The following is a 16,078-nucleotide window of genomic DNA, read 5'->3' as shown; positions in this document are numbered from 1 at the left end:
TTCATCCTCCAGAGAAGAAACTGCCTGGAATTCAACAGTTTCAACCATACTGAAAAAACTCAGGATCTACACAACATGCCATATTGCTCTGTCTACTCAACATTTCATTTCCTTTTTCATGTGATCATCAAGTGCTTAAAGAAGCGACGGAGTGAAGTTTCCAAAATGAATCTTACTTTGCACCATTAATTGGGGAGGGCCTGTCTTCTTTACAAAGTTTAGGCTATTCTCTGCCCTTTAGTGCAAAGCTAATTCTAAACAGTGCTGCAAATGTGGAACCACAGAAGAAGCCCAGGGAAACTTTCTGTCCTGGTGCCTTCTGCTCCTTACAGATGCTGAAGAATAACCCAATCCACCACTGTTCTTCTGCCTTTTCTGTAAATAGCTCCCCATGAACAGACCCAAATCTTTGCTTCTTTCCCTTTATTATCTCTTTGAGAGTAGAGACAATCACGCCTTAATATTCCACATACAAATCTATACATATGTGCATTAATAGTAGGATCACACTACCTACAAGTTAAGAGCAGCCTCCTCTGAGGAAGAACTACGCAGCTTTTAAAGGGCACAATACAACACTTCTATAATTTACACTGTTTTTATACTTTCAAAGCACTTCACAAATATTAATTAGCTCTAAATAAATTCTGATTATTTCTATGAGTGGCCCTAGCAGATCTGTATCATCTGGTGTGAAATCTGACTTGAGTGCAGTCAACAGCAACAGCTTCTCAGACCTGAGCAGAGCTGACATTTCACTCGCCATTGTTGAAATGCTGGGAGTCATGTGCAATATCTAGCAAAGTGGAGCTGAACTAGTAATAGCAGTAGTAACAAATGACTGGGTTACAGAACGCTGGCTGAGAATAAAAGAAGCAGCGTTAAATGACCTGGGTCAATCTGCATAGTCTAAATGTAGGGGAAGCTTTGCCACAGTTTGGTAAATGCAGTTAACCAAGCTCTGTTTGGTTACAAGATGAACCGAAATGGAAGGAGCTCACCTGCTGCTAAAACCAGTTCATACACTGAAGATACTGGGGTTAACTCCTAACATCTCTCCACGCCACAGGTCACTAACTTAGCTCACACCCAACTTTGAAACATCAGCTCTTTATACAGAGATTTTCCTTATGCGTCTATATAAATATTACGTATTATGTATATAATAAAATACATATAAAGAAATTTACATAAAAATCAAAATACTTACATTCCAAATAGCACACAGTGAACAGATAACCAGATATGTAGCAAGTAAGTAGGTAACCAGTATTTTTCTTGCTATTCATGGACAATACAGTCCATCACATACTGCCAACTTATTTTTATAATATAAAAAATGCTTTGGTTGTAAATAATAATATTAAATATTTTACACAACATGCAATTATATTTAGATAGGGAGATTAAAAACCAACTGCAACCATAGATTATGAATCTTTTTCTCAAACAGAAATGTAATCCTAATAGAAATTCCTCCCTTTTTCTCTGCCAACTTTACCACGACACAATATGCCATAGAGAAAAAAGTGGAAGTGTCAACTTGTGTAAATTGTCCCTTATGTAATGCAAGCCACCTGTTAAAGAAAAAGAAAAAGAAAAAGAAAAAGAAAAAGAAAAAGAAAAAGAAAAAGAAAAAGAAAAAGAAAAAGAAAAAGAAAAAGAAAAAGAAAAAGAAAAAGAAAAAGAAAAAGAAAAAGAAAAAGAAAAAGAAAAAGAAAAAGAAAAAGAAAAAAGAAAACCCAAGCCACTCCCAAGCAGGATGTGCTGCTATGGAGAAAAAGAAATAAAAAGATATTTACTACATTGAATTGGAAGTCAAAGACCAGAACCTGCCATGTAACCATGCAGAAAATATTTAACTCTCTCCTCCCTGTATTTAAAAAATTTTTCAAAATATTTTGAGAAGAAAATCATTTGCCTTGCAGGTATTAGGGATTGATATTGTTGTACTCACTTGAGCATTTCACCCATCTAGAATATTTCCAATCAGGCAGGAAACCAAGCAGAGAAAACTCTTTGTTTTCAATAACAGATGGAACAGCTCTTACACAGTGATGCCACCACTGGGTCAGAAGAGGTCCCTGAGAGCCCTCTCACTGGAATATGACAAAGCATATGGGGACAAAGTATCACTATACTCTTGCCCTGTTCTACTCTTCTTTAGGTATCTGCTATGCGAGGAATCTCAATGGACACCCACTATCAACTGTTATGACTATTTTTGTGTTATCTTCAGTGAAATCTCCAGGAAAGGGAGTATGTGCAGAGTAATCAGTACTCTTCCTTTCCATAGTCTCTCTCTGGGTAAGTCACTAGTTCATTGGGAAGCAGTGGCTGAGGAACCCAACCACATACACTCTCTGAAACCATTGGGAGACACATATTTGACCCTCCGTTGCTCTAACATGGACAGGTGAATCAGGAACCATTGAATAAATCAGTGTGGTTTCATTATCTAAGCTGAATTTAAGAAAAATAGTTGTATAACTAGGCATTCATCATTCTTTTTCTCTTTTACTGACCTTGAGGCTTGATCACACGTTCTCTTCCAACTGCAGCTGTGCTGCCTGAAGAGGCTACCATCTCCAACCACAGCCCCTGCCAAAGGTCACCGTTGTGACCAAGCTGCTTGCTTAATCACTTCCCAACATGCTTTCAATAAAATGAGCCAGCTTAGTTTAAGCAATTTTAACAGAATGTCCTTTCTATCCCCAGCCCGGACAGAAGCAAGTTAGGGAGAGCTTATAACGAGGAAGCTTGGCCGGTGTGTCAGAAGTCAGAGGCACAGTGATGAGCACTGGAGAGAGTTGTCTCTTCAGCTACTTGGCCTGTAGATAGAAGGCCGCAAGTCACCCAGCCGTGACCAAAAGCACGACCAACTAGAGACCTGCAGCACCTTAGATGAATCTGAGATACTCTTTTGGAGATCTGATTTTTCAAACGGGCAGGGCACGTAATTGTATCAATGTCTCTTTGAAGGCATCCCCAGCCAGATAACCACAATCAAGCTACTCAACACCACTATTTATTTATGAAAATATAAGCAACTTTTCATGACAATTCCCTCTTCCTTCATCCACGAATTTTCAAACATCCCTTTTACTGAGAAAGAGTATATGAAAATTTTCATAGTTCTCTGTTATTTGTGACTAAGAGTGAATTGACCCATGGAGATTTTTGTTGTTCCTCTGAGCAGGTTCCTATGTTAACAAAGGAAATGTAAATGCTAGTAAATATTAGAATTCTCACTACAGAATTGCTATATATCAGCCATAAAAAATAATTCTGAAAATCTACTAGTCCACAGAAAAGGTCAGGTTTTCTAAAAGGACCAGGAGGTACATCAGCCAAATGTAAAATATACAATGGCAGCCATGTAAAGATGCTGGTAGTGGGATCTTCAGAAGTTCACAGGAAAGCCTCGCATTCAAAAGCAAACTCAGCGAAAGTTAGGCATTTAACATGCTGAAAAGCTGAGCAAAATCATCTGTTGTACATTCTCTGTTGCAGTGCTATACTGGTACCCACTTTAGATCTGTTCAAACTATCACAGGTGACTGTATTAAAGGTTACAGTACAAACATTTGCTAAATATCTCTGAGACTTAGATCCTCGTGCTTTTGTCACTGTTCAAACGAAGATTTAATCTCCTAAATCACTCAGGTGCTTTAGAAAATTTTATCCAAAGCTCTTTGGTTTACAGTCCACCACATCTTTTCCAAGAGGACTGATACACAGAAGGGCAAGCAGAAAAGTTGGAAAATATGTTTTAATGGCCTGTCAAAAACATTACTTGATGTGAAAATGCTATAGTTTTAAGGCAGCTATGTTCTTCATTGCTACAAGCTCCCTAGGTGTAGCTAAATCTGTATACGCTTTTTTTGTTTATACTAAACTGTGAGTGAAAAGAAAAAGTCCGTTGGACTACTCAGCTTCTCAGTCCTAGACCTTGGCATACTGTTAATTCCAAACTTTACTGCCAGGAGCAGCAGCAACTTTGCTCTTTTTTCTTTGTCATTTTCAAGGTTACACAAACACACGACATCATATATACCTCATGGATGTGAAGAACTACAGGACTGTCTTACAGTTAAAGTACTCTCAGTTAAAAGGAGGGAAAAAAACAACCTCAACTCTTTCTATCCAAACCAGACTTCATTAACATGATTAACATGGAACTAACTTAATCTGCCAGATATATGTAATGGGGTGCTTTCCTGACCTTTTCCAGGCCTACAGTTATGGTAGAATCCATATTCAGTGCAGCTTTCAGTTAAACATTCTGTAATGTGAATCACCACTTCTCCCATTTGAGAGAGACTAAGTGTGAAATCACTGGAAGAAGTGAATGAGCCAATGCTTCAGCACTGCAGCTGTTGAGGGACATGAAGTGTTTTGAACAGTAATTTTCAGTGGTCCCAGTCTGTAAAGTATTAGGACAAGGGATTAGCGGCCAAAGAAACTCAAGTTTGCATTCAAGTGCTGTATCTACAATGTTACAGAAACTGAAAGAAATCTGAAATCGTGGGCTAAGCCAGTTTTAAAAAAAGGAATCTTTTTATGTTCTAACTTTATGGAACTGCTGCAGTGGAAAGTGCTGAGTAACTCAGAAGAACTGACGAATTCATGAGTTAGGCAATGATGGATACACTGACATGGACATAATAAAGCTAAACGCCCATGTTAGAGACATAGAACGGTAGAACAAGCAAGTCCCAGATAACTCAGTAGGAAACTGATGTCAGAAGAGTTCTACAAGTACAAACGCATGAAAACAAATCTATTAAATCCATGCTCTAGCTAAGACTATTCATGGAAACGGAGTTCCTTGATTATTCTTTAACTTGCATTTATTATCATCGTGCTGACAGAAACATGAAATCCTATAGAAGGCTTAAACAAAATTTACAAAAAAATCTGGGGAGCGTAGAGAACAATACAAACCTTTCAAAGATTAAAAAAGTAGTAGATGCTATATTTTTTAGTGTTAGGCTCTCATAAATATAGTTTGTGTTAGTCCATCAAACTGAAAGGCATATGCTATCTTTGATCTCTGTGCAGAACCCCTGTTGAGATTAATGTGAGTTCTGTGTGAAGAAAGAGACTAGAATAGGCCCTCAGTTCACAAATAGTAAGCAGGCTGCTACAGGGAAAAAACATATTTTCTTACAACAGTGTTGAAATTTATTGGGAAGTTTCAAACAGCTTCTCTTCAGATATATGTATGTATGTGTGGTCATGAGCACGTTCACTTGTCAAAAAGATCTGTCAGAAAGAAGGTGCACAAATCTTCTTGCTGTGTGAAATGTCTTGCTGTTACGTTGAAACACATGCTTCATCTCTGAGCATCTTTCCTCACACAATACCGACTATTTTAGACTCATCTGTGCAAGTTAATGGCTTTCTTCATCCGGCTAGAGAGGTGATACTTTTATACAAATTGGCATTTAATTGTGCCCTGCACCCACTTTGAGCTAAAAAAATCTACAGGACTTACTGCATCCCGCTTTGTAGCTGAAACCAGGAGGAAGAAGGAATCCTTGCTGTGCAGCTGCTGCTAGGGTTCGTTGGTCTGGAGGGAATACGGGAATCATTAATGGAGGCAGCTGACCCTGGACCTGCTGAACAGGAGAGGGAAAATCAAACGTGGAATTTTTTCTAGGGAAACTATCTGCTTACATGCTTTGTCTTACTTCTGATCTGAGAGATCAGGTTTGCATATGCTCCTCCATAGTGGGGTGTTCCAGTTCCATCAACTACTCAGCCTCATCTTAATTACCAAATCACTTCATACGAATTACATTAATCCAAAATAAATCAAAATATTCCACTAATGCACACCTATATCCCAATTAATTATACCCCACCAGTCCACAGCACTTCTCTTTGACAGCAGGGTGGGCTTTCTGTCTCTTTTACTGCACTGTGTAACAATATCTCTGTCTTAGACAGTAGTTTTCACCCCGACTGAGCCCAAACACAAAGATACACAGTGAAGTACAAATATGTGCATAAATAGTCTACAGCACAGTCAGTGCTATTCTTCTGTCCATGTAAATACACTTATTCATACATGTGAAAAGATAAAGTCTTTGAGGTCGTAAGACAAAAGGCTGAGATGCTTTGTTCACAAATAAAGCACAGCTATGTCTGAAGCGTTAGCTCTTCAACTTTGCACAGCAACTGTACACAACCATGCAAGTCAGGAAGTGGAAAATATTATATTGTAAGTGGATACTGCAGGGGACTTAAGACATGCAGAAATTAGTCATCAAAACTGGAAGTTGGCCATAGCACAATGTCTAATACTATTGCTTTTACCCTGTTCTGTCAGAGTTTTTAATTACTAGAAATGGACATCGTCTTTGTATTTCACACAAATGAGAAACAAAATGCTTGCTAAATTAAAATGTTAAATGGCTGGTTTGAATTAAAGAACCCCATTCTACTGACCAGATCAGTCAGTAAAGGGTGAGTAACTCAGTAACTCATTTTTTTAGAGAGGTCATCTAGATTTTTAATGGCACTGTAAAGCTGAGGCGTTGGAGGTACAGATACATTATCAAAGACTAAAATTTAGTTTGTGGTCCGTAGCCTTAAGAAAGGAGAATTAGGGTGCTGATAGACAACCTTTTCTGGCCAGAGGCGTAAGAAAGTTTTATACCATTACTGCCTTGCATAGCAGAATTAGCCAAAGGGAATCTGTGCCAGCTCCTTGGTTGTCACAGTTCAGACTACAGCATCTTGCCTCAATTTTATTTTAATTTAATCTAATGAAGATCCAGGAGATGCCTCGGTTCACCCAACACTGTTAGAAGGCAGAAAAGTGATACGAAATTTGGGAAGGTAACCTCTTAATTTATGCCAGGACCTGTCAACACCTGTGTGCGTTGCTAACTGCATCTTTCTAGTCTGAAACAATTTGCAAGGATGGAGTTCAAGAGCACTGTTGATGGGAAATTCTTGCACTGGGACTGATTAAGATTGGGACTGAAGCTAGAGTAGGTGCAGGTCCACTCACTGAACTAACCTGATTCTATTCTGATCCTGTTAATCAGAAGACATACATACTTTTAACTGGATAAGTGGAGAAAAAAAAAATATAAATGCAATTTCTTTTCTATCCCCATTCAGTCACCCTAGAATTGCCCAATGTCTGCCTTTTCTTCATGTGTTTATGTCTTGATTGTTTGTTTGGGGCTTGGGTTTTTTTTAAGACAAAGACAAAGTAACTGTATTCTTTTAGAACAAAAATGAACAGCCGTGTGGAATTTTTGCATAGTACTCTTCTTCGGCAAAAAGCCACAGAACTTTTTTTTTTAAATGGTTTCCAAGGATGAAAGTGACTTTGCCAAGCAAAGAAGCTTCAAAACAGGACTCAAAAACACTAATAGAAAGACAGATGGTTCTACTAAGAGCTTTGCTGCCAAAAAAAATGTTAAAAAAAAAAGTGAAAAAAATGGAGTGATGTTATTGAAGCTGACTGCAAAGTTCTCTGATGACTGCAAATACTCTTGTCCCACTGCAAGTGTTAACTCTGCCTCCAGGGCTAATATAACTAAAGCACCACACACACACAAATTGTCATTGCCAAGCCCACAATGTAGCACAAGTCTGCACTTGATTCCAAGTGACTGCCAAATACACGAGCAAAACACCACACTGAAAAACTCCCACTTAGGAAAACATTTACCAGCAAAATGCCCTTTCTTCTTAAATCTGACTGCTGCGTTTCATTTTTTCAAATCACTGCTCCTCTTTATCTCTCCAAGGGGCTTTATACCCACTAATTTCAAATGACACAACCCCAGTTGCATTAAGGAGGTAAGAACTATAGAGTGATGAGGATGGTTTGCATGGATACAGAAATAACGCAGTCAAAACAATGTGATTTTCATTCCAGGATGGAACGTATGTAGCACCACTCAAAGAGCTACACTTCATTTTCTCCCAAATTCAAATAAGTGCAAACATTAGTTTATTTTAATCCGATTACCTGACACAACACAATTCAAATTACGGACTCTTCATTTTTACAGCTCATTTAACTACTACATCTTAACTTCTGTTATGTTTATTATTATTATTACCTAGAATTGCCAGCATACAACTGTTTCAAGTGGCACACAATACAAGCTCTCCTCCTGAGTTTTACAGGAAAGGTATGTTCCTCTTTACTTTCTTTTTTCTTAATTAAAAAAAAAGCTATTACTAGGTCAGTTACATCTCTCACAAATGTTTTTTGTTATATAGTTTACATACTTTCCAATGTTTTCTCGATGGTAACTTCTTGGTACCACATTTCTAGGTTCAATGTAATGGGCTGAAACTAGAGCTATTTTTCAGGCCTTTCACTATGTTCTGCTAATGGGCATATATATGTCCATATAAAAAAAATACATCTTTAACCATCTAAAAATCTATACAGCTGCCAAGATTCTCCACTTGCCAGTCTCTCTCTGTCATTACCTCTTCTTAATTTTAACTTCCTAAAGGTAAATATCATAGTTTCAATCCTCACAAAATTCCCAATGGATTTAATGGGTTACAATTCCACCTCATAACTTATCTACTTTATGATAGTCTGGATGATACAGATACAATCTTCCAAGGGCCTGTTTTATCATAACACATACTATTGCCACCATGTCAACTGGTCACACAGTTCCCTGATCTATCATTTGAATGCCATCGCCATGTATCAGATTAACCAGAAGTACTTTTGTATTGCATGACAAACTGTAAAGGCACCATATGCATAAAAAAGGCATATGACACACATAAAGTAACCAAGAAATGAACCAAATGTCACAAGAGCCATAATATTCTATATAATCAATTCACCAGTCAAGGTATTCACACTTCCATTCGCATAACAAATAATTTGGGGCAAGACAAAAGCCCATGCTCCAATGAAAGACATAAACCATATCAATTGACATTTAGTTTATGACTGATACTCCCCTTAACAAAGTGGATACACAACAGTTCAAACAGCCCAATAAAGTAAAGGTTCTCTAACTGAGGCTCTTCTAACTGAGGACAGCAAGTCATCTTCTGTAATGGCTAAGTATTTTAGGAGTGGAAGAAATTGTAACCAAGTTTCACCTAGAGCCCAAGCCAAAATCAGGGACGCCTCCGATTTGTCAATGAAAATCCAAAAAGGAGAGTAGCCCTAAAGAACGGATCAACGAAAAAAAAACACACAAGCACATGACAAGCAACTAACATTATATCTACTGTCCAAGTGGGAAACTGAGGCATTCAGAGTTGCTCGTAGACATTTTTGATTTCAGGAAGTGCCTCGCTCACTGCCTTTGAAAAATGTGGCCTTAAATGACTTCTCCTTATCAAAAGAAGTTTGCTAGTAAACTTGGAACAAATTCAAGCTGTTGAAGCCTGGGCCAGCATCTTCACAAATTTGTGCATGTCCTTTATGACTTGACCATAACAAATCCAACCACACAAAGACAGTCATTCAGTGTCGCCCCAGCTAGATTTCCAGCATTCCCAGTTTCCTTGTAATTGCAGTATTTCTGCCTAAATTTTGGTCTCCTACCTACTTTTAGGACCACACTATGGTTACCACAGGTACCTAAGCAGTATGTTTTTAAGGTACCCCTAGTGTTTGTTACAAGCTCCTGCTATGACTTGTATAAATTTAGATTGCAAACACTTGACAACTACAGTTTGACTCTATTTTCTGTAAAATGACACGAGTGCTTTGGGTCACTGCATAAACAGCTACAAAGACAAAATCATTTAAGGAAACATTAAGGTTGCATAGTAAGGCATTCAAGGCATAGGAAACACCAGAATCAGGATAGCATGCATGACTTTAGCTTGGTCCTTCATGCCCATGTATCCTGACACAGTCTTTAATTAAAAGTTCACAATTTCCCCCCTCACATGACTCTTGCCTAATCTAGTAGGAGCATAATATTTCTCAAGTAACATAAACCCATAGTTTCAACAAATCTAAGCCCCTAACATAGCAGCTGCTATTAGGTTTATTTATTCTGTCTTGATACACTTCCACCAATTTCATTTCTGCAGTTGCTCATTACGTTTTTATTAGCATAAACTTTTACCTAAGTTTTCCTCTCTCCTGGTTAATATTTCAATATATTTCCCAGCATCCATACATAACACTTTCCACTGAGGGGCGAATACTGATCTTCCACCCACCTCTAGCTCTTCAGAAGCAATTCTATCCATTTCAGTGAGACTGGTGACGGAGTAACAAATTACTCAGTGTGAATAAGAACGGCTGCTAAAAGCAACACTCCCTTCTCTACAAACTGACAAAACTCTGAGCAATACTTTACTCTTGAGCTGTTTAGAAGATGCCCTTCAAGAGCTCTATGAGCATCTTTGCTGAAATGATCTCTTACATGGCTTCTTCATGTGGAAGCGTGGCTATTTTTTTATTTTCATTTGAGTTATTCTCAGCTGCCTCAAAAACGTTCAGATTTTACATTCCTAGAACCATGGATGCACATTAATGACTCTATTCACTTTGAACTGTTGTATATCATCCTGCCTAGGACTTGTTTATAAGTTAAGCATCACTTCTACTGTATATGAAAGAACATTTAACATACAATAACATAAATCTGTCCTTCAAAAATGACATGTTTAATTGCATCGGTCTCCCTTCCTCCAGAAACACTTGGCTCATGGTGGTACACACTATGCTGCAGGACCGGATTCTTTAATTAGCATATGTGTTGGCCATCTCTTTCTCTCTCTCACACCCCCCCATGTCTATCTTAAGGGAAATAAAAATATATGTCCTCATATAACTACAATCTGCTATTTTCCCTTACAGTGATGTTTAAAATAAGAAAAGAAAATGTTGTTCTCCTCATTCTCTTCCCTACATCAGTTCCCTCAATTGACATGCATGTCCTAAAATCTATACGGCACAGAGACTTGCCTATCTGGGTAATGTAATGATCCCTCTCCTACTGAGCTTGAGGTCGCATTTTATGGGGTGCTTAGTGAGGGCTTAAGAAGCAAAACCAGAAGGTGGATGCCAAGGAGCAGAGATGTAGAGAGGAAGACACTGGTGAGACAGACAGCACACACATTCCACCCCATGCTCTGACAATCTACCACGTTGCTTTCTCTACCGGGGAGCAGCTCCTTCTTCCTAATCTCTACCTGAAAAGTTATCTTCAGTGGATTTGGGCCCTAAATGTCACTCCTCTCTTCACTGCATAAGTAGCTTACATAATTCATATCACTACTTATCAGAATTTAACCTGTCTGAACATCCCAGTTCATTCAATAGTACCACCTCACTGTTCATGATTGTTTGCAAACAGTGATACTGATCATAGAAAAACATACTCTCACAGCAGCAAAAATAAAAAGGCTATTTAGAGAGACACCCCAAACCCCCCACACCCTTCATTACAACTCCACTAGCATAGAAGAGCTCTATTTGGAGTGATAGTATGGAAAAAATTGTTAGTTTGATGGAATATGGAAACACCCCTTAGCAGGTAATAATTGGTACGTATGTAGCTTGGCTCATGGAAAACACAAGGAATAAACTTTCAGGAAAACTGAAATGCATTTCAGAGAATTACATAAACATTTTTCATTTTAAAAAAGCAAGGCTTTTCAGGCTGGAAACTTTCTGTCTTTGCTCAGTCCTACAAGATAATCCAGATGTCATTACCAGCATCCATCTCAAAGTCACCTCATCATGAAGTCTGTAAGTACTACTAAATGAAGACATGCTTAGTCTTTTTTAACTGAAGTGCAGAGAAATGCCTTAAACTACCAAATAATAAGACAGTAGCTGTTTCCATGTCAATAACTTGCTTCCAAAGGCTTTCCTCCTCTACTTCATACTACAGAAAAAAATGTGCTTATGAGAAACAAACACCTTCAGCCGCACTTTCAATGACATAAGCCAAAAGGACCTTCTGCATTAAGGAACATCTCTTGGATACTTTCAAGGGAAAAAGCAGTATTACTCATTCATTGCTGTAACTAAAGAACTTCAGAACACTTCTTTTTTATTGGATTTGGTATAGAAAAAACATACAGTCGATGGAAAAGCAGGGAGATGACTTTTTCCCATTTGGGACAAGGTGTAACAAGAAGTATATTCATGCTTGTGCCACTCAGAATGTAGGTTATCTACAGGGCAATTCTGCCACAAAGGCACTTGCACAAATAGCCCACCTGAAAGAAAAATAAACTGGAATTCATTCCAATACGCAGCTACATCAAAAGGCTAAAAGTTCATGCAGGAATGGCTGCTCCCGACTACATAACATCCCAGTGTGTGGGGTTCTTCTGCAAAACCAGGACTTTCAGGGCAAGTGACTGTAATGCAAGTAACAGCAACACTCTCAAAAGAGCCCTTTCTAAACAAAGGCAATTGCAGCTCAAGAGCAAAACTCAAAATAATTGCTCTTCCCTTTCCATAGAAGAAAAAGATCCACTGTTTGGTTGATTGAGCCATTTGTTTGCTGAGGAGGCTAAAGGTGCAGAGGGCACAGAATTGGCCTTTGAGGTATGATGTTTGGGCGACACCGACTTATTTCACCTTACTAAATATTCACACAAATACTATGTTTCTCATGCCACAGGTTCCAAGCACCTAGGCACCTTGTTTAAACAGTAGTACCCTTCCTAGAAGAATAAGCCAGGACTATAATGGAAACCTGCCAGAAACTTGCTGCTGTCAAAACTGCTGATTTATATGGTATATTGTCCTCTGTGGTTTTGTTGACTAATAGCAACTTGCTCCTACATATCCTGTAATATAGCAAGAGTTAATCTGCAAAGTCACTCTCTTCAAACTGGACAATATATGAAATTACATTAATGACTAATGTGTATGATGGAGCACGCAGTTCCCAGATGCGTGTTTAATGCTTTTCCCAATGAGCTCTGGACCCGTTCTGATCACTCTAGCCATAAGCTATTCAGTGAAACATTTGTCAGTGAAAAGAAAACAGGTGTGAGATTTCCTGATGTGTTCTAAAAGGCAGCATGTAGGACAATTTCTTGAGCTTCAGTAAGTACTGTTTTCTACAGTTAGCTGATCTATATTGGTTCAGTTTATCCACATTATAATGAACTATTGGGTTTTTTGTACATGCTATAAAGAATCAGAGACAAAAATAAGTGTACGTCCCTTGTCATTGTTCATACCAGCCTTCCAGAAGTCAGCTGCATACTTTTTCCTTCTGATTTTCTACACTGTTTAAAGAGACTTGAAGTGGCTGGGGTTTGTGTGTGTGTGTGTGCTAATCTGGCGCTCCTTCTTTTCAAAGTCACTTCTTTGGCATACCCAGTGCTCACATTTAATCAGCTCAGAAGTCTTCGCACAACAGTACGATGGACTGCTGTCAAAAGAGCTCTGGGAAGAAGGTCTGGTATTAACTACTGCTGCAGAGGAATCAGGGAAGAGCAAATAGGCCAGTTTGTGTCATCTCTGTGTTAAATGGAGGCTCTTTCTATTTGAATAGGAATAGAGTGACAGGTTTAACAGTGGAAAGAGGTGTGCAGAAACTAGTGGACTTTGCCTCTAAGAGCACAGGGTTTTTTTAAACATATAAAAGGCTGAGTCTGCAAATCTTAACATTATGAATCAATGGACAGACTATAAGAACAAGTAGAAATGGGAAACAAGGCTCAGCAATAGTGTGAAATATAGAGAAGTAGGGAGAAGAGGAAGAAAGATCATCCAACACTGACTTTTCAAGAACTTCTGTAACTGTTGGAAGTCAACAGATTCAGGTATGGAAATAAACAGTAGTATTTATATGCCATTACAGGGTCTGGCTCCCTTTCGACAGATAATTTCTGAGAGCTAGAAGAAATGCCCCACTTTGCTATCTCTTCAGCCCTTTACAGGTGTTTTTGGGCTCATCCTAACACCAAAGTATGGTGAATGTTTTCAGTCAAAGGATGCAAACAGGACCATAAAATGCTTGGCTATAAATGTGTCCAAGATGGTTTTCACGTCGAGAATGCAGCTTATGTAAAGAAACATATTTATTCTAATTGTGAGCCTTACTCCTAAGTAGACTGAAGTGATGCAGTTTTTGGGGTGTGAACTTACTCACTAAAGATTTCTTTAGTGCATTTCTCCCAGAAGATCAAGAAATGGGTGGCAAGAGCAAGGCTGACGACATTATAGTTAAGCAAGGCTGACTGGTATTTTTGTCATAGAAAATTATTCAGAGGCATCTGTGTTAAGACCAGCTGCTACATCTCCTCTTTTACCCATTGGTGATTTTTCCATAACATACCCAAACACCAGTAAACAATCATTTTGATGTATAAACTGCAGTAATATTTTTCCTGTCTACTGTTCAAAAAAAGATTATTTTTAACCTCTGAAAAAGGGAGAATAGTTCTAATATGGAAACCACTCTGTTTAAGACGGCATATACATGAAGGCAAGTGCCATGACCTCATTTTTGACACAATGGTAAAGTCTAAATTCATGAATATATCAATATCTAAGGCCTAAACCACTTAGCAGTGGACTGTCGTCTTTAAGAGACTCATTATTTTATTAATGACCCTGGGGCACTGCTGGAGAAAAGCTGCGAATCAAAAGTAGCACTCAGCCCATGGTTCAAACACTGCTTGATGAAATGAGGGACTACAAAGTAAGAGAGGATGAAATATGAGGTAAGTGGGTGCGCTGTGGTGCTTCAGTGCAAAGTAAAAAGTTCGCAAGGCAAACCCATCTCTCGTCCCAGTCTTCCTTCATCCCCACCATGGCAGGCATGGTAGGTACCAGCAATGGGAAGTAACAGCTCCCTTGAGCTTTCCTCTGGTCCTAAAGCCATGCCGACCCCTCCAATGCTATTGCAGTGCAGTATCACCACAATCTGGCCTTCGACTTCAACTCTGCCACTCATTATGAGTCACCTAGGACACACTGCTTGTAACAACTCCATGCATAATTACAGTAAGATATTTAAGTTTCATGAACAATTCTTCATTCACAACACAGAAATCTTAACACAGAAATCTTGCTTACTCAAATCAGCTGACACAGAAAACAAGAAGATCACCAAAATTCTGCCTTACAATAATTATTTATTGTTTTGGTTTGGGTTTTTTTGTGCCAATTTGTGATTTACGGTAATATTATTATATAAAGATGAAAGAGTACTCTTTCAAACAAAACCCCGAGGTTTCAAGATGTATTTTTCACTCAGTATCTCTTTGACAAGTAGAATTTCATTAATTAAAACAAACAGAACAATTTTAGTGTGTAGGCGGTGGGCAAGAAATAGGGGTTATTTAATATCATGTAGTGGGCAGAAATTCAAAACCCATTCAGCTGCTGAATAGTGCAACGGTATAAACAAACATGAAAGTCTTATCAAAGTCATTCACTTAAAACCACACTATCTAGAAAGAGAGAGCAAAAATATACAGAAAGGAATCAGAAAACTAATTCTGCACTAGAAGTCTGTACGTTTTCTAGCTTTCTTTAAGTGAAAGGTTGATGGACATAGTTAATAAAACCTTATACCATCTAATACAGCACAGTGAAAGAAGTGTTCTCCACTGCCTGATCAGTGTAGACTTTGGCAGAATTGGATCTGCTCAGAAAATCTTAGATTTAAATCCACTGATTAAGCCTTTGAATGCCCCCTCTTTTTCCAATTTTTATTATTATTAATAAATCAGACACGTTTCCTTATAAGTCTGGTGTCCAGTGACATCAGTTTCAGAGCACCAGTTGCTACAACTCAGTGTAATTCTTTCCTGAAGATGATATTGTTATGATGATTTTATATTGAGTTTCAGTGCTTTCTACATCATCTTAACCCCTGCACTTATACACAATGGACAAATGGCCAGGAAAACTAAGTCCAAATGTTAGTAGAAACCTCAGTGGAAAACACATTTCTAGTATTTGATAGCCTCTAATTACTGCCCAGGGAAATGCACAATAAAGACCTCTCCTCAATCTTTCAGCTGTTCAGACTTGTTTCTGACTGTCCCGTTTGCCAGAGGAATTGTTCCTTAGAAGAGTTTTGGTTTACCATCAAAAGCTCAATTTTAAAAGTGAAATGGA

General features: G+C 38.4%; 1 protein-coding gene across 50 annotated transcripts in view; it reads right to left on the bottom strand.

Moving 5' to 3' along the window:
- The window catches only part of SOX5 (SRY-box transcription factor 5), a 732,238-nt gene that overhangs the window by 98,745 nt on the left and 617,415 nt on the right, over window positions 1-16,078 (bottom strand). For 37 of the 50 annotated variants that reach the window (XR_010466374.1, XM_065031395.1, XM_065031486.1 and 34 more), the window contains one exon: window positions 5,501-5,624. Coding sequence is in view for 49 of the 50 variants with exons in the window: in XM_065031395.1 (XP_064887467.1) it covers window positions 5,501-5,624 (124 nt within the window). In the remaining variant the exon portion in view is untranslated. The remainder of the gene's footprint in view (window positions 1-5,500; window positions 5,625-16,078) is intronic. The other 13 variants (XM_065031517.1, XM_065031551.1, XM_065031521.1 and 10 more) reach the window with 1 other exon arrangement.

Source organism: Columba livia, chromosome 1 (genome assembly GCF_036013475.1).
Source record: "Columba livia isolate bColLiv1 breed racing homer chromosome 1, bColLiv1.pat.W.v2, whole genome shotgun sequence".
NCBI lineage: Eukaryota > Metazoa > Chordata > Aves > Columbiformes > Columbidae > Columba > Columba livia.
The sequence above is the reverse complement of the archived record's forward strand: the minus strand, read 5'-3'. Positions and strand labels throughout refer to the sequence as shown.